The 26,749-nt window shown below is 30.0% G+C and overlaps 1 protein-coding gene across 2 annotated transcripts in view; it reads right to left on the bottom strand.

Moving 5' to 3' along the window:
• The window catches only part of fam184ab (family with sequence similarity 184 member Ab), a 168,680-nt gene that overhangs the window by 34,840 nt on the left and 107,091 nt on the right, over nucleotides 1–26,749 (bottom strand). For both annotated transcript variants that reach the window (XM_051138662.1, XM_051138663.1), the window contains exons 12-13: nucleotides 13,441–13,594; nucleotides 10,822–10,949 (exon numbers count right to left, since the gene is read on the bottom strand). In XM_051138662.1, coding sequence (XP_050994619.1) covers nucleotides 10,822–10,949; nucleotides 13,441–13,594 — 282 coding nt within the window. The remainder of the gene's footprint in view (nucleotides 1–10,821; nucleotides 10,950–13,440; nucleotides 13,595–26,749) is intronic.

Here is a 26,749-nt window from a genome sequence, read left to right as displayed (position 1 = left end):
ACTAATCAGACTTACTTTTACTTTTGAAATATGTGGCCCTGGACCACAAAACCAGTCATAAGGGTCATTTTTTGAAATTGAGATTTATACATCAACTGAATAAAGCGGAGTAAATAAGCTTTCCATTGATGTATGTTTTTTTTAAAGATATGACAATACTTGGCTGAGATACAACTATTTGAAAATGTGAATGGAATCTGAGGGTGCAAAAAAGTCAAAATACTGAGAAAACCGCATTTAAAGTTGTCCAAATGAAGTTCTTAGCAATGCATATTACAAATAAAAAATTAAGTTTTGATATAGTTACTGTAGGAAATTTACGAAATATCTTCATGGAACATGATCTTCACTCAATATCCTAACGATTTTTGGCATAAAAGAAAAATCAATAATTCTGACCCATACAATCTATTTTTGGCTATTGCTACAAATATACCCGTGCTACTTATGACTGGTTTTGTGGTCCAGGGACCACAAAACCAGTGATAAGAGTCAGTTTTTTTAAATTGAGATTTATAGCTGAATAAATACACTTTCCATTTATTTTTGTTAGGATAGGAGAATATTCGGCCGAGATACAGCTATTTGAAAACCTGGAATATGAGAGTGCAAAAGAAATCTAAATATTGTAAAAAATCGCCTTTAAAGTTGTCCAAATGAAGTTTCTAGCAATGCATATTACTAATCAAAAATTAAGTTTTGATATAGTTACTGTAGGAAATTTACAAAATATCTTCATGGAACACGATCTTTACTTAATATCCTAATGATTTTTGGCATTAAAAGAAAAATAGATCATTTTAACCCATAAAATGTATTTTTGGCTATCGCTACCAATATACCCGTGCTACTTATGACTGGTTTTGCATATATGCTTTGTCACTATGGTAACAACCAGCTTCTTCTGTAATGCTCAAATTTAGATGTTTATCTTTTATTCATGAATGGCTACTTTTGCCTGGAGTGAGGTCGAAACACCTGAATAATGACAGGGTATGGTTGCATCTGACTGCATATAAAACCAGCTTCAGCTGAATAATTGAAGACTTTGAACACACATGCACTCACACAATGTTTAAAGAGTGCAGTGAAGAACAGCGTGTTGAACCCGAGCATCAGGTCAAAACAAAGCCGTGGTCATCTAAACCACTGTCCACAGAGACACCTTCAACGAATGTCACATCACCTGTCCACCTGTCATGACCAAACCGAACCTGGACGAACAGTCATCTGACATCAGCATGTGGTCTTTTCCTGAAGAGACGTGGCGTTAAAAGTCCAGCGCTCGTTCTAGCGTGCAAAGAGGCCTGCTGAAATCTTTCAGCTCTTATGCCTGAAGTAGAAAGGGTATAATTTGCGAGGGCTGAAGTTAACATCTCTGACCTTTTCCATCAAAGACCGAGGCACCTATAAACGTCTCCCTGGAGGAGTACTTCAATGCGTAGGATAATATAAGCATCATTAATGTTGGCCAAGGCCAGGAGGCATGCAGACAGATGAGAGGAGGCTGATTAGCAGGTGTCTGGGAGCATGTGTGGAGATCTACTCTCCTGGGCATTGCAACCAGAAAGCCCTGAGAGAGGCTGAATTTCAGTGGGCTGATGATCAAAAGCTTGTCGATCGAGGGGGAGCCACACAGGTCATAACAGAGAGAAGGGGAGATGAAAGCTCATGGTGGCACTATCCACCTTTTCTTCCGCATTTGTAAATTTTATGGGTCTGGCTTTCTGTCTCATCTGCGTCCAGCTATTTTAGCTGTACAAAACACTTTTTGCAGCTTAATAATGCAAATGAGTGTGTCTTACCATATTATTTTAATGTATTATCTTAATTATGAGCACACTTGTTTGTAGTGCAACCAATTTTACCATTTACTGCACTTTGTTATTCTTCTCGTTATTTCCCTATAGTGTTATTAATGTTCTCCAAGACACATTTTTAGATAACACTTTACAATAAGGTCTCATTTGTTAACATTAGTTAATGCATGAACTAACAATGAACAATGTATTTTTACAGCATTATTAATCATTGTTAATTTTAGTTAATAAAATTCATGTTCATGTTAATTCACAGTACATTAACTAATGTTAACAGATACAACTTTAAATTTGAATAATGTATCGGTAAGTTCTGAACTATTTAATGTTATTTAATGCTATATAAATATTGTTCATGTTAACTAATATTGGTAATTAATGTTAACAAATGAATACTTATTGTAAAGTGTTACCCATTTTGCCACCTCAAAGTAAACAGGTGATTGTGAGATTAGCATAAGAAAAGAAGTTGCATTATGAGATATAATTTCAGTTGTGAAATAAAAATCACAGTTATGAGAAATAAAGTCACGAATGGGAGATTTTAGATCACATTGTGAGATAATAAATCACTTTGGAAGATAAGATAAAAAGTCCTAATTATGCAAAATAAAGTCAAAATCATGAAATTTTAGGTTGCATTCATAGGAAATAAAGTCATGCTGTAAAATATATTATATGTCATTGTAGGGTACACTACCTGTCAAAAGTTTTTGAACAGTAAGATTTTAATGTCTTTTTAAAGAAGTCTATTTGAAGTGAGAAAAGATTATGAGAAAAAAAGAGAGAAAATTAGATATGAGTTACTTGTGGATATAAAAATTCACAATTGTGTAATATTAAGTCAAATTGTGAGAGAAAATTCATACTGTAAAATATAACTTCATAAGATAAAAGGTTACTATTATGAGAAAAAGACAGTGAGATATTAAGCCACTTTTGGTAGATAAAAAAGACTGATAATTGAGAACTGATTTTCGTGAGAAATACAGTCACATTGTGGGATATTAAATCCCTAATGAGACAAAAAGTCATAATTATGAGGAAAAAGAGAGAAAACAATGAGATATTAGTCACTTGTGGAGATTAAAGTCACAATTGTGTGATATTAAGTCACAGTGTGAGAGAAAAAGCTCATTCTGTCAAATATTATTCTCGTGTCACAATATGAGAACTAACATCATAATTGTGAAATGTTTAGTTGCATTGTGAGAGGCCAAATTGTAAAATATTATCACTTAATTACATAAAAAGTTACTTTTATCCCGTTACTTCGGGGATAAAAAAAAAGTTGCAGTTATAAGAAAAAAATACTGATAATTGAGATAAGTAATATTTGTAAGAAATACAGTCATATTGTGAGATATTAAATCACTTAACGAGACAAAAAGTCATGATTATGAGAAAAAAAGAGAGAAAATAAAATATTAGTTACTTGTGAATATAAAAAGTCACAATTGTGTGATATTAAGTCAAATTGTGAGAGAAAAGTCATACTGTAAAATATCACTTCATAAGATAAAAAGTTACTATTATAAGAAAAAGACAAAAAACAGTGAGATATTGAGCTACTTTTGGGAGATGAAAAAAGTTGCAGTTATAAGAAAAAAGATTGATAATTGAGATAAGTGATATTTGTGAGAAATACAGTCATATTGTGAGATATTAAATCCCTAATAAGACAAAAAGCCATAATTATGAGGAAAAAAGAGAGAAAACAATAGGATATTCTGTCAAATATTATTCTCATGTTACAGTATGAGAAATAACATCATAATTGTGAAATGTTTAGTTACATAGCGAGAGGCCATATTGTAAAATATTATCGCTTCATCAAATAAAAAAGTTACTATTATAAGAAAAAGCGACAAACAGTGAGATATTAAGCCACTTTGGGGGATAAAAAATTGCAATTATGAGAAACAAAGTTTGATAACTGAGATAGGTGATATTTGTGAGAAATACAGTCATATTGTGGTATATAAAATCCCTAATGAGACAAAAAGTCATAATTATGAGAAAAAGAGAGAAAACAATGAGATTTTAGTCACTTATGGAGATAAAAAATGACACAATTGTGTGATATTAAGTCACACTGTGAGAGAAAAAGCTCATTCCGTCAAATATTATTCTCATGTCACAATATGAGAAATAACATTGTGAGAGGTCATATTGTAAAATATTATCACTTCATTAGATAAAATTAAGTCACACTGGGAGATAAAAACTTAGCTAAAAACTTGGGAGATAAACAGTCATATTTTTTGAGATCTTAAAACATGCCATATTACTGGGAATTCACATATAATAAAGTTGCAACTGTGAGATATAAAAGTGACAATTATGCACGGTAAAAATACCTTTTTATTATTATTTTTTTCTTAATTGGAAACTGGTCTTTACCCAAAGTGACTTATAGTGCATTTTTAGTTGGTTTTCATAGAGCAAATGCCGGTAATTGCCTTGCTCAGGAGCACTTTTAACTGTCAACTGATTTAAAGTGGTAATCAAACTAATTACACAGAATTCTGATTAATTACGGACTACAAAGAATCAAACACATTCATATTTGCTGAAAAAGTCCACAAAGTAAGAAAATTCAAATACATTCTATTATTGTGCCAGACAAAAGCACTGAATAGTCAGAGATGTGTGGCCAGGAGCCTTGCCGGAGAGCTTTTGATTTCTCTGTTCCTCTTTCTCTCAGTCCTCACCAGCCAGGGAAAAGCACGTTTATTGCTTCTGCAAATCAGCAGTGTCAGAAAAAGTGGTGACCCGTGTAAGATAGTGCTAATGGTTATCCATCGGCTGAGAGATTCATAGTGTAGGAGCACAGCACAGCAGCACGGCCTTTAATAAATACTGTGCGTCTTCTGAATGCAGGCACTCGTTTAGAGGAACCAGACCCTTGGGAGTCATTGGATCACTTATTGAGCTGCCAAACGAGCATGTGGATGAAATGATCGGGTTTGTGCTATTGTACCTTTAACACATATGACCAAAATTCATAATGCTGTCATATGATCTTGGTGCTAACTTGCAAAATAAAGAAGGGAATGAGTTTGTAAGACTTGAAATCGATTTGATAAATTCAGATATTAACAGCCAGGGGACAAAACTGATCTCAAACCAGTTATAATTCATACAAAAGTCTACCAGGAGACGCTGTGGTGCGAAGCAGCCGTGCCAACTGCTATCAAGGTAAAACTCAGTTCTTTGCATTGTGGTTTTAGCCAGCACATCACACGCAGCTCATTAAACCAGGCATGGAACTGAACTCTCACTGGGAAATATTTAACGATAAGACAGACATGGAGAGGGATTTTGGAAGAAGAGAAAGAGAGACTTCTGTTCTGCAGCATGAGCGAAGTGATTTTTGGAAATCCCCACAGAAAACCAGTGAGTCTCTGCTACTGACTTCAAATATGCTTTTAACACCTGTCAGTGAGCTGAATGGATTTGCTATTTCTTATTGGAAAAAAAACCCCTTTAAAACTGAAATGTACATTTGCAGAGTAGGAAGTAAATGATTTAGGACAGTATTACTAAATCTACTACAAATAATTTTCAGCAACTGAAATATAAATATGACATGAAAACCTAAAACAAACTGAAATAAAAGTTAAGTAACTGAAAAAACTAAGTTTAGGTTTAAACTAAAAAAAAAACTAAAAAAATAAATAAAAATAAATAAATAAATAAATAAAATAAAATAAAACTAAAGCTATTACAATTCACTGAAATTCACTGGTGCATCAATAAATAATAATAATAAAAAACAATAAAATAAAATAAATTAATTATTTAACCAGTTAATTTAGATGTACATCTAGTAAACTAAAACTATTAAAATTCACTAAAATTCACTGATGCATCAATAAATAAAAAAATGTAAAATAAAATAAAATAAAATAAAATAAAATAAAATAAAATAAAATAAAATAAAATAAAATAAAATAAAATAAAATAAAATAATCATTTAACCAGTTAATTTAGATGCACATCTAGTACAAACCTAAAAGTATTAAAATTGACTAAAATGTACTGGTGCATCAATAAAATAAAATAAAATAAAATAATAATTTAACCAGTTAATTAAGATGCACATCTAGTACAAACCTAAAACTACTAAAATTCACTGAAATTCAGTGATGCATCAATAAAATAAAAAATTAAATTAAAATTATTTAACCAGTTAATTCAGATGCACATTTAGTACAAATCTAGAACTATTAAAATGCATCAATACATTAAAAAAAAAAAAAAAAAAAAAAAAAAAAATGATTTAACCTGTTCATTTAGATGTACATTTAGTACAAACCTAAAACTATTAAAATCCACTTTTAGTAATAGAAATAACACTAAATATGTTGCCTGTAAATGATATCCATTTATTAAAATAATAAAATAAAATAAAATAAAATAAAATAAAATAAAAAAATAAAATAAAATAAAACCCAGTTAAATAACTTTTTTAAAATTTACAAAATTCAATTTTAAAATGAAATAAAAAATTAGAAATGTTGCCTTGGCATCTAAATTATATAAATTCATTTTTGTACTAAAATTAATGAAACTAAAAGTCAGATAAAAATAGAAGCTAAATTCAAATTAGCTAAAACATACAAGCTAAATTCAAAATATCTAACTATCTAACTATCTAACTATCTATCTATCTATCTGTCTATCTATCTATCTATCTATCATTTAATTGCAGCCTTAAATTCACTGGTGCATAAAAATAAAATAAAATAAATTAAAATAAAATAAAATAAAAGTCCAGTTTAATAATTTAACCAAATAATTTAAATGTCCCTTTTTTTAAATCAACTGATAAATGTACACCTTTTGGTACAATGACTTGAACTAAAAAACACAAACCCATGTTTCTCACGGCTCTTTCATGACACATCTGCCTGTGCTGTCATAACCAGTGGGATCGGCAGGAGTCTTGGGGGAAGGTTAAACACTTTTATTCCAGCCTTATGATGTAAGGGATGTTACTGAGAGTACGTGAGGGCATTACACAAAACTAAACACAACAAAGTCAACCCTGTCCTCGAGACAGACGCGCAGCTTGCTTGTAGACGCACATAAAACAATTCTAACCTCACAAGACACAAATATTCACAGTTTGACCCAAAAAATGTGCATCTGCGCTTTCCACATACACTCATTAGTTATTCCTGGGTGATGTATGACGCACCAAGGCTGGAAAAGCTTAGTAAATGCTTAGCAAAAATAGATTTCTTCCCGACGCCAGCAGCACAGGGCTTGTTCAAGTCCAGAGAGAGCTGAGCAACACTGATGCTGTTTTTTCTGAGTTCACAGCCTCTCTTTAGCAAAGATCACACTGGATTTGAGCTTTGACCTCTGCTATTGTCTGTGGGACATTAGGCAAGTTCTTACAAGACAGATTTGAGCCCCAGGAGCTTGAGAATTAATTAGTATTGATATGGCACTACTAAAATAAAGACCATTGTCACCTGGGGGCGCCGATTTGCCAAAAACTACTTTTTTAGAAATCCAGTATTAATGGAAGCTGTCCTGTCCTTTTGATGCACCAGTGAATTTCAGTGAATTTTAATAGTTTTAGGTTTGTACTAGCTGTGCATCTAAATTAACTGGTTAAATTATCTTTATTTTATTTTATTTTATTTTATTTTATTTTATTTTATTTTATTTTATTTTATTTTATTTTGTTTTATTGTATTTTATTTCATTTTTTATCATTTATTGATGCACCAGTGAATTTCAGTGAATTTTAATAGTTTTAGGTTTGTACTAGATGTGCATTTAATTTAACTGGTTAAATGATTATTTTATTTTATTTTATTTTATTTTATTTTATTTTATTTTATTTTATTTTATTTTATTTTATTTTATTTTATTTTATTTTATTTTATTTATTTTATTTTATTTTATTTTATTTTATTTTATTTTATTTTATTTTATTTATTTTATTGATGCACCAGTGAATTTCAGTGAATTTTAATACTTTTACATTTGGACTAGATGTGCGTCTAAATTAACTGGTTAAATTATTTTATTTTATTTATTTGTTTATTTATTTATTTTGTATTATTTTTTATTTTATTGATGCACCAGTGAATGTCAGTGAATTTTAATAGTTTTAGGTTTGTACTAGATGTGCATCTAAATTAACCGGTTAAATGATTTTATTTTATTTTATTATTTTTTTTTAAATATATTTTTTTTTATTATTTTAGTGATGCACCACTGAATTTCAGTGAACTGTAATAGTTTTAGGTTTGTACTAGATGTGCATATAAAGTAACTGATTAAATAAATAAATTTATTTATTTATTGATACACAAGTGAATTTCAGTGAATGTTAACTGTTATGTTAACAAATTAACTGGCTAATGAATTTATTTTATTATTATTTTATTATCCTTCCTTAAAAAAGTCCACAAAATGAAGTATTACATACAGTAAGACACATGCTAACCTACTAAACTGAAGATTGAAGTATCATAACTACCCAGATGAACAGATAAAACAAGTGCAATTACACAAAAAGTGCTATTATACTTCAGTTACAGACCATTACTGAGATGCAAAAGTGCTTTGCAGTTTGATTGTGTGTGTATGTGTGTTTCATAGACACATTTTCCCCTGAGGTCTGTGTTTAAGTCTCAAATTGTACAACCTTTCTGTTGCTTGGCCAACAATCCTGTCAGCATTTCTTTTGTTTAACTGTCGTCTTATACATGAGCCAGATGACAAGAGGATTTATTGAGGTCCTTTTCTTTCATAGCAGCCAACTGTTGGCAGAATGCTATTGATTTGTCCTTTCTTGGAAAAGCATCCACTTACTGAACCTACTGTTAGTCACTGTCTCCATTAAGAGACAATAGGACTGTTCATACACTGGTAGAGAAGCGAGGACAGTTTTTACAGTGAAAATACTAAAACCAGCAGATTTGACATAAAATATAAATATGTACTATAATGTGAATGAATACTATATATGACTATAAAAAAGACTTTGGATTTCACGTTTTTTTAATTTTTCTGTATTGAATACATGTATGTTACCGTTCAAAAGTATGACTTTTTTTTTATTCAAAAAATTTGATCTAATTTGATCTAAAAAAAGGCTAATTAAAAGGCATTTATACTGTAATATTACAAAACATTCATATTTCAAATAAATGCTGCTCTTTCAAACGTTCTATTCATTCAAGCGGCACAACTTTTGTCAACATAATTATTTGAGTTGTAAATCAGCATAACAGAACGATTTCTGAAGGATCAAGTGACCTTGAAGACTGGAGTAATGATGCTGAAAATTCAGCTTTATATCACATGAATAAATTATATTATAAAATATATTAAAATAGAAAACAGCTATTTTAAATTGTAGTAATATTTCACAATATTACAGCTTTTTTACTGTATACATGCACACTTGAATGACTTCTGAAAGATCATGTGAGCCTAAAGACTAAAGTAATGATGCTGAAAATTCAGCTTTGCAACACAGAAATAAATTATATTTTAAAATATATTAAAATAGAAAACATATATTTTAAACTATAATAATATTTCACAATATCATGGCATTTTTACTGTATAAATGCATATTAAAATGATTTCTGAAAGTTCATGTGGCACTGAAGACTGGAGTAATGATGCTGAAAATTCTGCTTTGCATCACAGAAATACATTATATTTTAAAATATATTAAAATAGAAAATAGCTAATTTAAACTATAATAATTTCACAATATTACAGCTTTTTTACTGTATAAATGCATATTAGAATGATTTCTGAAGGATCATGTGATCATTATTTTATTTTATTTATATATTTTTTTAATTAAGGTTTACAAACCTAAGTTTTAGGTTTGTACTAGATGTGCATCTAAATTAACTGGTTAAATAATTTAATTAAAAATAATTTAATTTAATTTAATTTAATTTAATTTAATTTAATTTAATTTAATTTAATTTGATTTGATTTGATTTGATTTGATTTTATTAATGCACCACTGAATTCATGTGATCATGTGACACAGAAGACTTGAGTAATGATGCTGAAAATTCAGCTCTGCATCACAGAAATAAATTATATTTTAACATATATTAAATAAAAAAATAGAAAAATAGAAAACATCTATTTTAAGCTACAATAATATTTTACTATATTACAGCATTTTTAACTGTATAAATGCATATTAGAATGATTTCTGAAGGATCATGTGACCCTGAAGACTGAAGCAATGATGCTGAAAATAAAATAAATAAATCATAAAATGAAATGAAAATGAAATAAATTATATTTTAAAATATATTAAAATAGAAAACATCTATTTTAAACTACAATAATATTTCACAATATTACAGCATTTTTACTGTATAAATGCATATTTAAATGATTTCTTGAAGAATCATGCGACACAAAAGACTGGAGTAATGATGCTAAAAATTCAGCTTTGCATCACAGAAATAAATCATATTTTAAAAGATATTAAAATAGAAAACATCTATTCTAAATTGTAATATTTTTTACTGCATAAATGCACTGAAGACTGGAGTAATGATGCTGAAAATTCAGCTTTGCGTCACAGAAATAAATTATATTTTAAAATACATTTAAATAGAAAAAAAATAGAAAAGAGATTTTAGAATTTAAGATTCTAAAAATATTTCAGAATATTACTGCATTTTTACTGTATAAATGCAGCTTTTGCAAACATACGAGATTTCTTTAAAAAAACATTTTAAAAATAATACCGACCTAAAACTTCTAAAGGGTAGTGTGTATTTTGTCAAAAAACAACCACCAATGTAGAAAGGAAAGCTGGATTTGATTAAAATGTAAAATAACCAATTACAATTTTGTGTAGATGACATGTATTGGCAAATCAAAAAAAAAAATTAAAAATAAAAAAAATCGATGACACCACAATAATAAACTGTGTGCAAAAAGTATACTTGTGAAATATAATAACAACGCTGTGGATGAAGTTTACCTTTACTCTGCTCTGCTCCAGAGCGTTCTCCAGTTCCTGTTTGGCAGCCGCTGTTTCTTGTTGATGGGTTTGACGCATATGTTCAATGGCTGAGGCGTGAAGATGGTTCAGCTCTGAACGCAGGGAAGCTGAGAGGAGAACAAGAGAAAGAGAGAGACACAGGGAATGAAAAACAAGACTATTCCAGGGAGATGATCTGCTGTCTGGAGCTGAATTAAAAATCATTCATCTCCAACTCTCCCCGAAGCATAAACGTCACAGGTGGAAATGGAAGTGACACTCGTTCCTCCACCTGCAATTTCCTGTCAGCACTCCCTCATTACGCTCCTTTCCAGTTTCTTCCAATTATACCTTTTTTCAAAGAGATCGAGCTATAATTAGAGCTGCAGAACTCTGCTGGTTTTGCTTCAGGACTCTGAGTACCAACGTTGCTTAGTGTACTTAAATGTAAATCAAACATTTATTAACATTACCAACCAATTAATAAATTATTAACATGGCACAGAACAAATAAGGAAGCCATTTTATTCCCAGTTGTCTCTTCAAACTGCAGTCAAGTCAAGTCATTTAACAAAATAATGCAAAATTTAAATGATTTGCTATATTATTTCTTATTTTAGTTTTATTTTTCCCAGCTCCATGAAACACAGCCATGATAGTTTATGACACATTTTGTTTTGTAAGTTTGAGCATTTTGCAAGCTATGATGAGCATAAATTGAAACATGACCAGCAACTTTAATAAAAGTTGGATAACAAATAAAATTTTAATTTGAACTTTTTAAATCATGCAAGTGTTGGACCGTATCATATTTCCAGATTGACACTAGACATGAAATACTGGATAAACCAAGTCTTCTGAGACACAAAAAGTATAGATGCTTGTTTGATCAGATCAGTTTAGTTATTTGTCATATGAACAAATAAAATGAAATAAAATAAAATAAATAATAATAATAATAATATAAAATAAAATAAAATGAAAAAATATAGATTTATTTTAATAAAAAAATTGAAAACAACAACTAAAATAAAATGAAATAAAATAAAATAAATAAAAATAATAATAATGTAAAATAAAATGAAATGAAATAAAATAAAATAAATAAAAATAATAATAATAAAAAATAAAATAAAAATATAGTGTTTTATTTTAATAAAAAAATGAAAACAACAACTAAAATAACATAAAATAAAATAAATAGAAAATAATAATAATGTAAAATAAAATGAAATAAAATAAATAAAAATAATAATAATATAAAATAAAATGAAAAATATAGTGTTTTATTTTAATAAAAAATGAAAACAACAACTTAAAAAATAATAAGAACAACAACAACAATAACAATAATAATAATAATAATAATAATAAAATTAAAAAACACCCATCCAGTGTTGTAGAATAAAATAATTTTCTCTTCTGATTAAGTAAAACAAAATATTAATAAATATAAAATATAAAATATAAAATATAAAATATAAAATATAAAATATAAAATATAAAATAAATCAAATCAAATTAAATCAAATCAAATCAAATCAAAATCAAAATCAAAATAAAACAAAATAAAAAGTAAAATAAAATAAAAAAATAAAAACAAAGCAAAATAATAAAACAAATAAAAAAAATAAATAAATAATGAAATAAAATAAAACAAAACAAAATAATAATAATAATAAATAAAATAATAATATCCTAAAACTAATAATAATAATAATAATAATAATAAAATAAAAAAACACCCATTCAATAAATGTAGAATAAAATAATTTTATCTTTTGGTTAATTAAAACAAAATGTCAATAAATATAATAATAAATATAAAAATATAATATAAAATATAAAATAAAATAAAAATAAAAATAAATAAAATGAAAATTAAATAACAAAAAATAAAGTAAAAATGTAAAAAGTAAAAAAGTAGAATAAAATAATATTCTCCTTTGATTAAGTAAACCAAAATTAATAATTATAATAATAAATATAAAAATATAATATCAAATAAAATAAAATAATAATAAAATAAACAAAACAAAATATTAAATAAAATGATAAGAAAACCTAAAAATTATTATTATTATTAATAATAATAATAATAATAATAATAATAATAATAATAAAAATAAACCATTCAATATTGTAGAATAAAATAATTTTCTCTTTGTTCTGTATCTTATGAAAACTAAGTTTAAAAAAATGTTGGGAAAAAAAAACACATGAAATCTTTATAAACCTAATATATTAATCCAAACTGATTGTATATTGATCTCACATTAAAATGAGCTTTGGAAATGCATTTCAGTCTACATAGGCATTTAATTTTGGATTCCTTTAAGCAGTGGTAAAATATTCAGCTTTCTGTCCTTTTTTTTCATCATGACAGCTACTCCACGTAAGCCATTACTATGGCAACCAATATAGATATTACAGATACCGACTCCATTATCTCAGCAAATGGATCTGATTTCATCACTTGCAAAATGACCGTGCAGACTTTCAGTCCTAAACACTGCATTTGACCTAGAGTAAACAATAAACAGCTTCTGAAGGGTTTTTACAGCAGGACTGTGAATGAATGTGTGTATTTGTGTGTGTGTGTATTAGTGGCTGTTTTACCCAGCATGGCCTTGCCCTCATCCTCCAGTTCGAAGCGGAGGGTCTGCAGTTCTTGCTCTGACTGCTGTTTTAGAGTCTCGATGTTCTGCCTGTGAGCCTCTCGCAGAGTCTGAAGCTCCATGTGGTGCTGCTGCCGTAGACGCTCCTCAAGCTCCTACACACACACGCACACACACACACACACACACACACACATTACATACATTAGAGCAGACAAACGTACATGATGACTCATACAATCTACACAAATAGCATATTTGACTCATGAAAATATACTGATGCTTCTTTTGTGTCTCATATCACTCATGCTCCAGTTACATAGGAAACAAAAATGCCATGTGTTGCCTTTTCAGGACACCTTTGATATGCAGGGGAGAAATTAAATATGAAAGAAAAGAAAATGAAAAATCATTGAATTTTTTTCTCTTGTCTATTTGTGCCGCAACACACAACAGAAAAATAAATAATGTAGGAAACTAGACTCAAGGAGAGACTTCAAAAATGTTTTACCTTGCCCTTCAGGGCCTTTGTACGAAAACAGTTTGCTATGGCATAAAAATAATTTTAATATATATATGGTAAGCATAAACCTTTGGATAGAGGACTAGATGCTTAAAAGTCAAAAGACAAAAACTTTACTTGAAAGAACAACAAACCAGTAAGAAAAAAAAAAAGCTGCATGAGAACTTAAAAAGAAAGCTCAAATGTATATTTAAAAAAAATAACGTATTTTACACTAAAACTATACAGTTACAATACCAAAAAAAAAAAAAAAACCTTTACCTCCATCCGCTGAATCACAGAGAGAAAGGGCTTGTAGTTTTACAAAGATATTATTATATTATAAATAAAATGTAACTTCTTATATACTAAATCTATATGCTTATAGTATCAACAAGTTATAACACGTTATACTTAGAACTTATTAATGCAACAAAAAAAAATAATAATAAAATAAAATAAAATTTAATAAAATAAAATAAAATAGTCCAGTTAAAGGCAAATCTAAAACAAAACTAAAACTATTAAAATTCATTTTTAATGATGAAAATGAAATCTAAATATTTTAAAATAAATTAATAAATAAACCTTCAGCCAAGGTTTCTACATGATTGCAGCATTAAAATCACTGGTGTGTCAATAAAATAAAATAAATAAACAAATAAATAATGTAATAAAAAGTAAAATAAAATAAAATAAATGCAGCTGTTTCCACATGACTTCAGCAAGAGAATCACATCAATAAATAAATAAAATTAAATAAAATAAACTTATTAATATGAAAAACAAACAAAAATCACTGCAACAAATTCTAAAACAAACAAATAAATAATGTAATAAATAAAATAAATGCTGTTTCGACATTATTTCAGCATTAAGTTCACTAATTAATACAATTATTAACTAATTAATACAAAAAAATACAAAAAAACACTACAACAAATTCTAAAATAAATAAATAAATAAATAAATAAATAATGTAATAAATAATAAAATAAAATAAATAAATAAATGCTGTTTCTACATGATTGCAGCATTACAATCACTTGTGCATCAATAAAATAAAATACTTAGAACTAATAATACTAAACACTGAAAAAAGAATAATAATAAAAACACTACAACAAATTCTGAAATAAATAAATAAATAAATAATGTAATAAATAATAAAATATAATTAATGCACCTGTTTCTACATGATTACAGCATTAAAATCACAAGTGCATCAATAAAATAAAATAAAATAAAATAAAACCATTATAACTGACCAGTTTAACCGACAAAAAACCTGTTAGCTTAAACAGTATGACCAACTTGCTCAACCAATGCCAAATTTGATCAAATTTATCATATTCACATAACTTACATTATTGTGGTAAACTGGATGGGTAGACAAGAACCAGACCAAAAATTTTATTCTTACTAGTCTAAGCGGGTCTTTGCAACAAAGTGCATGAGAACTGCAAAAGACACACATGCAAAAATATGCATAATGGGCATCACAAGAAAGCACTCAGCCAGGTACACAAGCATAAATGCAACATATTTCTCAAACATCTGTCAATCACAGGAATTATTACTCTATCAGAAGGCACTTAAGCATCTCTGCAAGCTTGTTAAGGAACTTGGATGGCTGCCGTCTAGCGCTTAGCCAGAGGAACGCAAATTACAGCACCCTGAATTAGATTAAGAGAACGGAGCTGTTGGAGCGCTGAAGATACACTGACATAATGAGGGCTAATGCAGGGCACCTGCCTCCACTAAAAGCCACTTTGGAGTCAGTGATATCCAGCAGAGTGGGGTGCGGATGGGATAGGAAGTGGGTTAGGGAAAGACAGGGGATGCAAATTAGACCGACTGCTTCAGTAAACACGGACCGCACCAAGCCAGTTGGCAGAACCATACTGGAAACTGAGCCGTTTTAATGCGGAGATCAAAATAAAACTGGTGGGGAAGATCAACAGAGCTGAACTGAGACACGGAAAAACATACCACATGGTCTTGAACGGCTTTGTTCAATATGACTCATTGAAAACAATACAGTCCTGAGAGAATTCAGTAATAGTGAATCACTTCACATCAATGTTATTGTCAGAATTTCTAGTAAAAAAAATCTATAAAACAAGAGACTTTTACTTTGAGTTCTGACGCGAATCAAATAATTTGCGATCTGCGCTCCAAAAATTCAATCTGAATCAAAACATTCACTAACCCGCTGCAAAGCTCCGATCTCAATTAAATGATTCGCGCTCCAAAGTACCGATCTGAATGATGACATAACCCACTCCGAAGTTCCAATCTGAATCATATGATTCACCAATCCCCTCTGAAGTTCCGATCTGAATCAAATGATTTGCGATCTGCGCTCCGAAGTTCCAGTGTGAATCAAAAGATTCACGATCCCGCTGCAAAGTTCCGATCTAAATCACATGATTCACAAACCAGCTCGGAAATTCCAGTGTGAATCAAAAGATTCACAATCCTGCTGCGAACTTCCGATCTAAATCATATGATTCACAAACCCGCTCCAAAGTTCCAATGTGAATCAAAAGATTCACGATCCCACTGCAAAGTTCCGATCTAAATCATATGATTCACAAACCTGCTCCGAAGTTCCAATGTGAATCAAATGATCTGTTATCTGCGCTCCAAAGTTCTGATCTAAATTAAATGATTTGTGCTCCAATGTACTGATCTGAATAATGATTTGCGAACTATCATCGCAAATAATTCAATTTACAAAATGATTCACGAACCCACTCCAAAGTTCCAATCTAAATAAAATTATTCGCGATCTGCACTCTGAAGTACTTATTTGAATAATGATTCACAAGTTATCACATTTTAGATCAGGACTCAGAACGCATATCGCATTTCATTCAATTTGCAAAATGATTTGTTCCAATCTAAATCAAAATGCACAAATTCGAAGTTTCGATCTGAACAAAAGATTCACAAAAAGTAAATCCAATGATTAAAGTTCCAATGCAAATTATTTGCAATCTGCACTCCAAAGTTCCGATCTGAATCAAAAGATTCACGAACCTGCTGCAAAGCTACGATCGAAATCATATGATTCACAAACCCGCTCCAAAGTTCCGATGTGAATCAAATGACTTGCAATCTGTGCTCCGAAGTTCCTATCTGAATCAAAAGATTCATTAACCTGCTGCAAAGTTCTAATCTAAATCAAATGATTCACAAACCCACTCCGAAGTTCCGTTCCGGCTCCGAAGTACTGATCTGAAAAATGATTCACAAGTTATCATTTCAGATCAGAACTCAACAGCGCGGATTGCGAATCATTCAGTTCGCAAAATGATTTGTAAACACGCTCCGAAGTTCTAAATCGAATGATTCGCAAACCCGCTTTAAAGTTCCGATGTGAATGAAATGATTTGCGATCTGCGCTCCGAAGTTCTGATCTGAATCAAAAGATTCACTAAATATTCCAATCTAAATCAAATGATTCATGCTCCACGCTCCGAAGTGCCAATCTGAATAATGATTCGCAAACTATCATTTCCGATCAGGACTCGGAGCGTGAATCGCAAATTATTCAGTTCGCAAAATGATTAATGTGCGGACTCCGAAAGTTCTGATCTAAATCAAATGATTTGCGATCTGCACTCAGAAGTACTGATTTGAATAATGATTCATAAGCTATCATTTCACATCACGAGTGCGGATCACAAATCATTTAATTTGCAAAATGATTCCCTCTCCGAAGATCCAATCTGAATATAAGGATTCACGATCCGCACTCCAAAGTACTTGTCCGAAGTACTGATTCGCAAACCATTATTTCAGATCAGGACTCAGAGAGCAGATCACAAAACATTCACAAAATGATTCAAATATATTTTGTAAACACAAGTCATATATCAATATATCAAAACATTTGTAGTAGCCAGAAATGCAGCTCACCAATTATTGAAACAGAGCAATAGTGTTGGCTAATGATACCTAAAATATTCAGTGTCATTTTTGCGTATACTCATTAACTAATGCATCATTTAAGTTCAATATTGTGAGTGTGTTGCTGACACATCTTTTGCCAGCTAAAGAAAAATCTTGCATCAAACGGCTGCGTTGTCAGTTCTGCGAGTTCATGTTTTCTCCAGAGTAAGCCGACTCCTCCTGCAAGCCCGATGACTCGGTAAAACTGAAAAGGTCAGGTCATTTCTGTCATCCAGACAACTATCAGGAACACTGCAGCCTGAGCTGGACAACACACACACACACACACACACACACACGTCTGAGAATAACGTCTACGGAAGGATGCTTTTAATCTAAATGACTACAGCATTCACACACACAAATGCAGCGTTGTGATGTTTTTTTTCCACACATCTCTTCCCACTCCAATAGTCATAGTGCCATTTTCACCTCCTGAAGTGCTACGAGAGTGATGTCACATTCCTTATGCGGAAATGAATCTGGAGTGGTAGAAATTACACTTCACTTCTTTCCCTGCCAATAAAGCTTTTGCATAAATTAGTGGGTTATTTTAGGATTCAGCACTCACACGGTTCTCAGATAGATGAGAGAATCCCCCTCAAACACTAAAGCACACTTTTACTAGTAAAACCACGGTTACATTTCTTAAAGTTTTTGTGTATACTTACTTTTTTTTTTAATGGTTTGATGCTTTACTGTTTAATAATAATTAAAAAAAAAAAAAAGTGAAAAAAGATTTGTGAACCCACACCGAAGTCCTGTTATGAATCAAATGAATCATGATCTGTAAAAAAAAGTATCAGTGTGAATAATGATTTGCAAACCATCATTTCAGATCAAGAATCGGAATGTGAATTGGGAAGCATTCAATTCACAAAATCATTCACGAACCCGCTCTGAAGTTCTGATCTAAATCAAATGATTCACGAACAAGCCCAAAGTTCTGATTTAAATCAAATGATTTGCTATCTGGACTCCGAAGTAGTGGTCTGAATAATGACTCGCGAATTATCACTTCAGACTCAAAGTGTGAATTACAAATAACTCATTTCACAAAATGATTCACAAACCCGCTCCACAGTTCTGACCTACATCAAATAATTTGCGAACCTGCTCCAAAAATCCAATGTGAATCAAATGATTCACGATCCGCACTCCGAAGTTTCAATCTGAATCAAATGATTCTCAAACCCGATCCAGAGTTCTGATCTAAATCAAATGATTAGCGAACCCACTCTGAAGATCCTCTGTGAATCAAATGATTCATGATCCGCACTCCGAAGTTCCAATCTGAATCAAAAAATTCACAAACCTGTTGCGAAGTTCCGGTCTAAATCAACTGATTTGTCAACCCGGTCTGAAGAGGCGATCTATTTAAAATCATTTGTGCTCCACACTCCGAAGTACAGATCTACATAATAATAATTCATGAACCATCATTTCAACTCAGGACTCGGAGCATAAATCGTGAACCATTCAATTCACATAACAATTAGAGAACCATAATTTCAGATCAGGACTCAAATCGTGAATCATTTTGCAAAATGAATGATTCACGATTCGAGAACCTGCTCCAAAGTTCCGATTTAAATCAAATGATTTGCAAACCCGCTCCAAAGATCCACTGTGAATCAAATGATTCACGATCCTCATTCTGAAGTTCCGATCTAAATTAAATGCTTCTTGCTCTGCGCTCCAAAGTGTCGAATAAATAATGATCTGCAAAATATTATTTCAGATCAGGACTCTTGCGAATCGCGAATTGAATTGAAATGAAATGATCCATGAACCCACTCTGAACTTCCAATCTAAATCAAATGATTCACATCAGAATAATGATTCAGAAACTATCATTTCAGATCAGGACTTGAATCGCGAATACTTAATTTTGCAAAATGATTCACAGTCCCACTCCCATGAACCTAAGTTATGATCTAAATATTTAGGTGAGGTAACTGGTTTACTGCTAACTAACATTTTTAGCTTAATTCACTATATTTGAAATAGTTTGACCACTGCAATTCAGTTGGTGACAGTGCAATAGGAAATCAGTTGAAAGCATTGTGTCATCTCACCACTGAAGTGAATGTTCAGTTTTTCTAGAATTTTTGTGTATGCTCTAGTATAAAAACGAACAATCTCAGATACCCAAAGGATAAATAAAGTGAGTCTGAGAAACTTTAGATTATATCCAAAGGAATATACTAGAGGCTGTAGGGGGAAAACTGTGTGATCAATACCAGAGAAAGGTGGCTATAACCCAATATAAGAGCTTTGAAATGCCTCACCGCTGCCCTATGGCCAGGTGAGTCAGGATATAAAACGTCTCTCTGATGTCTTCACAAACTAGATTTATTTAGCTTTGGTAGGCACTTAATGTAGTTTACCTCCTCATAAAAGATCTGGAAACTGGCTATCTATTTTCATTTCACTGAAAGCGGTTTTAATGATGTTGTGAGTCAGGACTTGTCAACTTTGGAAAGTTCAGGAACCACAAAATGGGTTTTTCTTTTAGACTCACCAAAAATTTACAGTAATTCATGTAGTTGTAGACTATGTGCACTTATGATAAGGTTTGCCTCAGTGCAGCTGCATCAGAATAACAAAAAAAAAAACACAAAATGGAAATAGATTGTAAATATGTTTGTATCTCACATGAGTTTACATCTCACAATTTTGACTTTATTTTTTAAGTTTTCCCCCCTGCCACAGAATGAAAAAAAAAATTAAAAAGGTAATTAAAGAGGTAGTTAATCACACAATTCTGACTTGTTTCCTTGCAAATGTGAATCATATATCTCACAATGTAAGCTTTTCTTCTCAGAATAGCAAGTTCACATACCGTAATTCAGAGTTTACTGTACATTATTTTTAATTTTGTCAGCCATTTTTAATTTAGTCTTAGTCTTTTAAATTAGTCTTAGTCCTGTGTAAAATGTCCTTTTTATCATACATTCAAAAATATGCAAAAAAACTGCTGCTGGGGTGTAAAAATCCATGAATCGGTGCTCTTGGGATACGGAATTCTTTTGTATCATCTAACTACTCATAAATCCATGGCACTCAAGTAGTGTGAAAAAATAAAAAGCCTTTTTTCACATGGCTTTAAAATGTAAAAGCAACACATTTTGTGCACCGACGTGTTGCAACTAATTTGTCTTCATCACAGTGTTCTTAAAAGCCATGTGAATAAAGGCTTTTTATTTTTTCACACTACTTGAGTGCCTTGGATTTATGAGTATTTTGATGTACTTTTTATCATATTTAGTCAACCTTGTTGTGTCTTTGTTTACTTAAGTTTTAGTCGACTAAATGTCTGAGCATTTAAGTCTAGTTTTAGTTAATAAAAACATGCTCAAAATTATTATCACAATGTATGGAAGCCCTATTCCACCACTGAATAAAAAAAAAAAAAAAAGGTAACTGCAACTTTTTCCCTTACAATTCACTTTTTTTGAAATTGCGTGTTTACATCTCAAAATGTAGACTTTTTTCTCAGAATTGTGACATAAAAACAACTGCGAGTTACAAAATCAGAATTGTGAGATATAAACTTGCAATTGTTACTTTTTTTAGAATGAGATTTAAAAAAAAAGTGCAATTCTAAGAAATAGTCAGAATTGCAAGATATAAACTTTTTTCCTCACTTATATCTCACAATTCTGACTTTATAATATGCAATACCAAGTTAAGTCAGAATTGTAAGATATAAACACGTAATTGTGAGAACATACCAATCTCCTTTCTCTCAAAAAGGGACTTATATAAACTTGCATTTGTGAGAAAAAAGTCAATACTTCAATCAGAATCACACAATGTGATTTTTAGTCACTAGCTTGCAGATCTAATTAAATACAAAGGGCCAAATAACTAAAACTAAAAATTGTTAATAAAAACAAAAATCACTACAATAATTATTAAATTATTGTATTAAAAATAATTTATTAATAATTTATTATTAAAAAAACTTAATTAAATATCCACTGTATTTCATTTTAGCATTACTTTTTAAATTTTTTCATGATGACAAAAATGACCAATGAGATTAAACTAATTAAAATGAAATACAAATTAATTAATATATGCTCATTGCATTTCATTTTTACATTTTTAATTTTTCATAATGATAAAAATGACTAATAAAATTAAAGGGCCAAATTAATTAAAAATTAAATCCCTGAACATAAATTGTGAAATACAAAATTGCTAACAAAAAACAGAAATCACTACATTAATTATTAAATCAAATAAAACTCATAAATGTCCACTGTATTTCATGTTAGCACTGCTTTTTACATTACTTTTCATGATGACAAAAATGACTAATAAAATTAAACAAAATAAAATGAAATACAAATAAATGAATATATGTTCATTGTATTTCATTTTCACATTATTTTTTCTGTGTCTGTGTTCGTGCAAACCATTCATGATCCAGCTTCACTTACAGCAGAATTGAGTATAAGGGTTTTTTATGAATTTTTGCGATCGCCTTTCCTAACAACGTGCTAGTTAGCAAGTTCAGCGGCTAAAGTAAACAGGCTCGTCACTCCACAGAGAAAAGAGAGGGGAGGGGAGCTGATTTTGGCAAGGTAAAAAGGGTGTTGTTTTATTTTTAACCAAAGTATATTATAGACTTTTCATTAAGACCCTGAAGAATAATATCAACTTGTGGAAAATGGGCATCCGATGACCCCTTTAAATCGAAACATCATGCAATTAATTCGATTAAAAATTTTAATTGACCGGCAGCCCTATTTAAAACACAATTCTGACTTTTTTTTAACTCAGAACTGCAAGTTTATACTGCAAGTTTATTGCACTTCAGAGTTTATCTGGCAAATCTGAGTTTATATCTTGCAATTCCGACATTTTATTTTGTAACTCTGAAATTTTATCTCATAATTCTGACTTCTTTTCTCAGAATTGAGCGAAGAAAGTTAGAACTGTGAGATATGAAGTAGCAATTACGTTTTATTTTTTATTCTGCGGCAGAAACAGGCTGTAGATGCGTCACATTTGAAGCTATTAAATATCTGATAAGAGCAAACGGAGGGCAGCAAAAGGCAGCTCTGAAATTCCCAGGTATCTTCACATTTCTTCTCCTTTTGCCAGAGTGACTCATCATGTCCATATGCTCCCGGCCGGCGTGCTGTCGAGGATGGGCACACACAAGTGTTTTTACCTACTGTGGCAGCTGTGGGATTTTCGCCTGTTCTTTCCGGTCGGGTTAAAAGCAGTGCTTGATATCAGCAAGAAGCTACAGGAGGGAGCTGAGGTGGATCTTTTTGCCTGCTGGAGCGAGATATCAGACGGAGGAATCGCACGCTCATTTTCGTCTCTCAGGACGAGCGGCGAGGGCTAAGACTGATGCCGCCTTTCTCCTCCGCAGTGCGGCCGAGCCCATTAGCAGCAGAGCAGCGTTCCTCCGCCTGACTTCAAAAGAGCATTGCTCAATATTGAGACGTTGGTGAGAGAGGTGGTCTGAGATATTATCACACTGAACCGCTGATGATAATTAAACACAAGTCAATAAATCGGCTCCTGGTGTCGGCACGTCTACCTCAGACATGGTGCTCTGGAGCAGAAAGCTATTAAATGAGATTTCATAAGCCTGCTGCTGGATCTCCTCTCATTACATGAATGAAGCAAGGACATGAAGAGGGCTTATTTTAATGGCATGGCAACCGAGCAAAACTCATAGACCGCAATTACACGTGCTCTATCACATCTGCCTGTGCTGCTGGGAAACTCATCAACATGCGAATTACTACTGCGTCTGATATTTTACATCCACTATGCACCAATTATATTGTAATTATTCAAATGCCTATAACCACAGCTAACACGCCATGCTCACACTTTGATAATGAATTGGGACAATACAGACTATCATATACTAAATAGAGATAAACACGCAGATATATTATTTGCAGTTAACTGGGAAAATTAAATGATTGTTATTATGAAAACTAAATATGAAATCACAGCCATTCATTTTACATGATAATTTGTGCATCACCCATGTTATGTCAAGTGAGTTTTTTTAATCAATTAGTTTGCAGATCTAATGAAATATGAAGGGACAAATTAATAAAATTAAAATAACTGAATATTTAAATAAATTGTGAAATACAAAATCGTTAACAAATTTAGCATTTTAGCATTATTATTATTATTATTATTAATATTTTTTATTATTAATATATATATATATATATATATTTTTTTTTTTACATTTTTCATGATGACAAAAATGACTAATGAAATTAAACTCATGCTAAAATGAAATACAAATTAATATATATGTTAATCGCATTTCATTTTTGCTTTACTTTCTACATTTTTATTTTTTATAATGATAAAAATGAATAAAATTAAATGCTAAAATAATTTTTTACTGAATATTTTAAAATAAAGTGTGTAATACAAAATTGTTAAAACAAAAATCACTACATTAATTAAATTGAATATAACTTATAAATGTACATTGTATTTAACGTTAGTATTATATATTTTTTTACATTTTTCATTAAAACTAATGAAATTAAACTAAAAGTGAAATATAAACAAATTAATATATGCTCACTGCATTTCATTTACATTTTTATTTTTTATATTAATAAAAATGACTCATAAGATTAAATTCTAAAATGAATATTTTACTGAATTATTTTAAAATAAATTGTGAAATACAAAATAGTCAACAAAAACATAAAAATCATTACATTAATTATTAATGATGACAAAAATATGACATTAATGATGATGACAAAAATAACTAATAAACAAATTAATATATGCTAATTGCATTTCATTTTCACATTATTTTTAACATTTCCAATTTTTTATAAATGGCAAAAATGGCTAATAAAATTAAACAAATGCTAAAATGAATATTTTATCAAATATTTTAAATAAATGAATGAAATACAAAATTGTTAACAAAAACATAAAAATCACTACATTAATTATTAAATCAAATAAAACTCATAAATGCATTACTTTTTACATTTTTCATAATGACAAATATGACAAATGAAGTTAAACAAATGCTAAAATGAAATACGATTTATTAATTTTTTGATTTATTAATAATTAATTAATAAATCGGTTAGGTGTATAGTTGTATAGTTAGTTGTTTAATAAATATTTCTTTAGTGGTTTAATTTTGGAAATAATTTGTCCATAATTAAAGTGGTATTCTAAATCCTTAAATAAGCTCAATGGTAAAAGATCTTATGTGGTAACAAAAGGTTGTAGGTTGAAGCATCACAAGGGGTCAAGCAAGACCAACTTTCACTACTTTCACTCAGGTTGCTCAAGGAAGGTTCACCAGTGTGCTGGTGAAAAATTATCAGCTTCAACACAAATTAGAAAACAGCAAAAGATTCAAATCAATCACAAACACAAAGCTAATATGAATAACTGAAATGTTAGGCTTTTTGGTGTAGGGTTTTGGTTAGCAGTTTAATATCAGATCTGAGTACAAAACAGCAGATCACTGTGGCAAACTGGGTTAACAAAAACTGTTAACCTCTGTGTGTATATTTCCTAATGGAATCAGTGGCAGATAAAGTAATTCCCTCCATTCTCTACCCATGGACAGCTGGTGGCAGAGGCTGATAGCGCCAGGTGTGGCCCTGTCCTGGACAGTGGGGCATATCAGTAATAGAGGTCAGTTGGTGTTATTACACGTAATGTGTTCAGAAACCAACTGTGACATGGAGCAATGAAATCCATTACACAGCAGTTTGCTGAAATAAACAGCAAATCGAGCCACTAGCATAGCAACTTCACAGCCAATTTCAACCAGCCAAATTCAACAAATAAATGCACAGACATTCTGACCATACCCGTCAGTTATGGAGATTACGATATGGTAGATTTTGTATTTGTATTTAGTACTCTAGTATTTTATTTGTTCAAATGTAATATACTATAATGTAGAATTACATTTATTTGTTTATTTCATTTAATGTAATAAAATTACAGTTACAACATAATAGATAATATATATTGTATTACTATAATATATAATTTTTTTTAAACAAATAAAAATGTATTAAATATATTTTTGTAATGAACTGTTTATATATGTATATCATTTATTTAATACTATTATTTTTACTTGTTAATGTAATAATATATATCTCAAAGAATTATTATATCTGTAATATTGTTATATATATTTTTTGTAATATAATATATATTTTCTTTTTAAACAAATAAAAATAAATATATTCCAGTAATATTTTTTTATATGTACTATTATTTTTATTTGTTAAAAATGTAATATTATACTATAATGTAATATTATATTTTACTATTACATTTTTCATAATTTATATATTATTACATTAATTTAATATTGTATTTATTCACTCTCTCTTTCTCTCTCTCTGTTTGAAATTTATCATTTGATTTTTGTTATTGAATAAATAAGACAAATATCATTTTTAGACTTATCCCTCATCCCTTAAAAAACTAAATAAATAAATACAATTTTAAAAATTAAGGCATTTGGTTGTTAAGTGTTATTTTAGTATTATTTATATACTATTATGGTTTTTATTAATATTTTGAATTAGATTTATTTTTATATTTTCAGTTTTCTTTTTAATTTATTTAATCTTTAGTCATTTTAAATGCTCTTTTTTTTAAAATAAATTTTTATTATTATTTTCAGTTGTAGTTGTTTTACTTATTTGTTACCAATTTGTGATTTTAGTCTTGTTTAATTTTTCCATGTACATTGCAAAATACTATGAAATATTGCTATAGGGAGCCAGGGACTGTAAATACTGAAAGCCCATGATTTATATATTATCACTAATTATAATCA

This window comes from Labeo rohita, chromosome 20 (assembly GCF_022985175.1).
Source record: "Labeo rohita strain BAU-BD-2019 chromosome 20, IGBB_LRoh.1.0, whole genome shotgun sequence".
Taxonomy (NCBI): Eukaryota; Metazoa; Chordata; class Actinopteri; order Cypriniformes; family Cyprinidae; genus Labeo; species Labeo rohita.
Note: the sequence above shows the minus strand (reverse complement) of the source record. Positions and strands in the feature narration are given on the sequence as shown.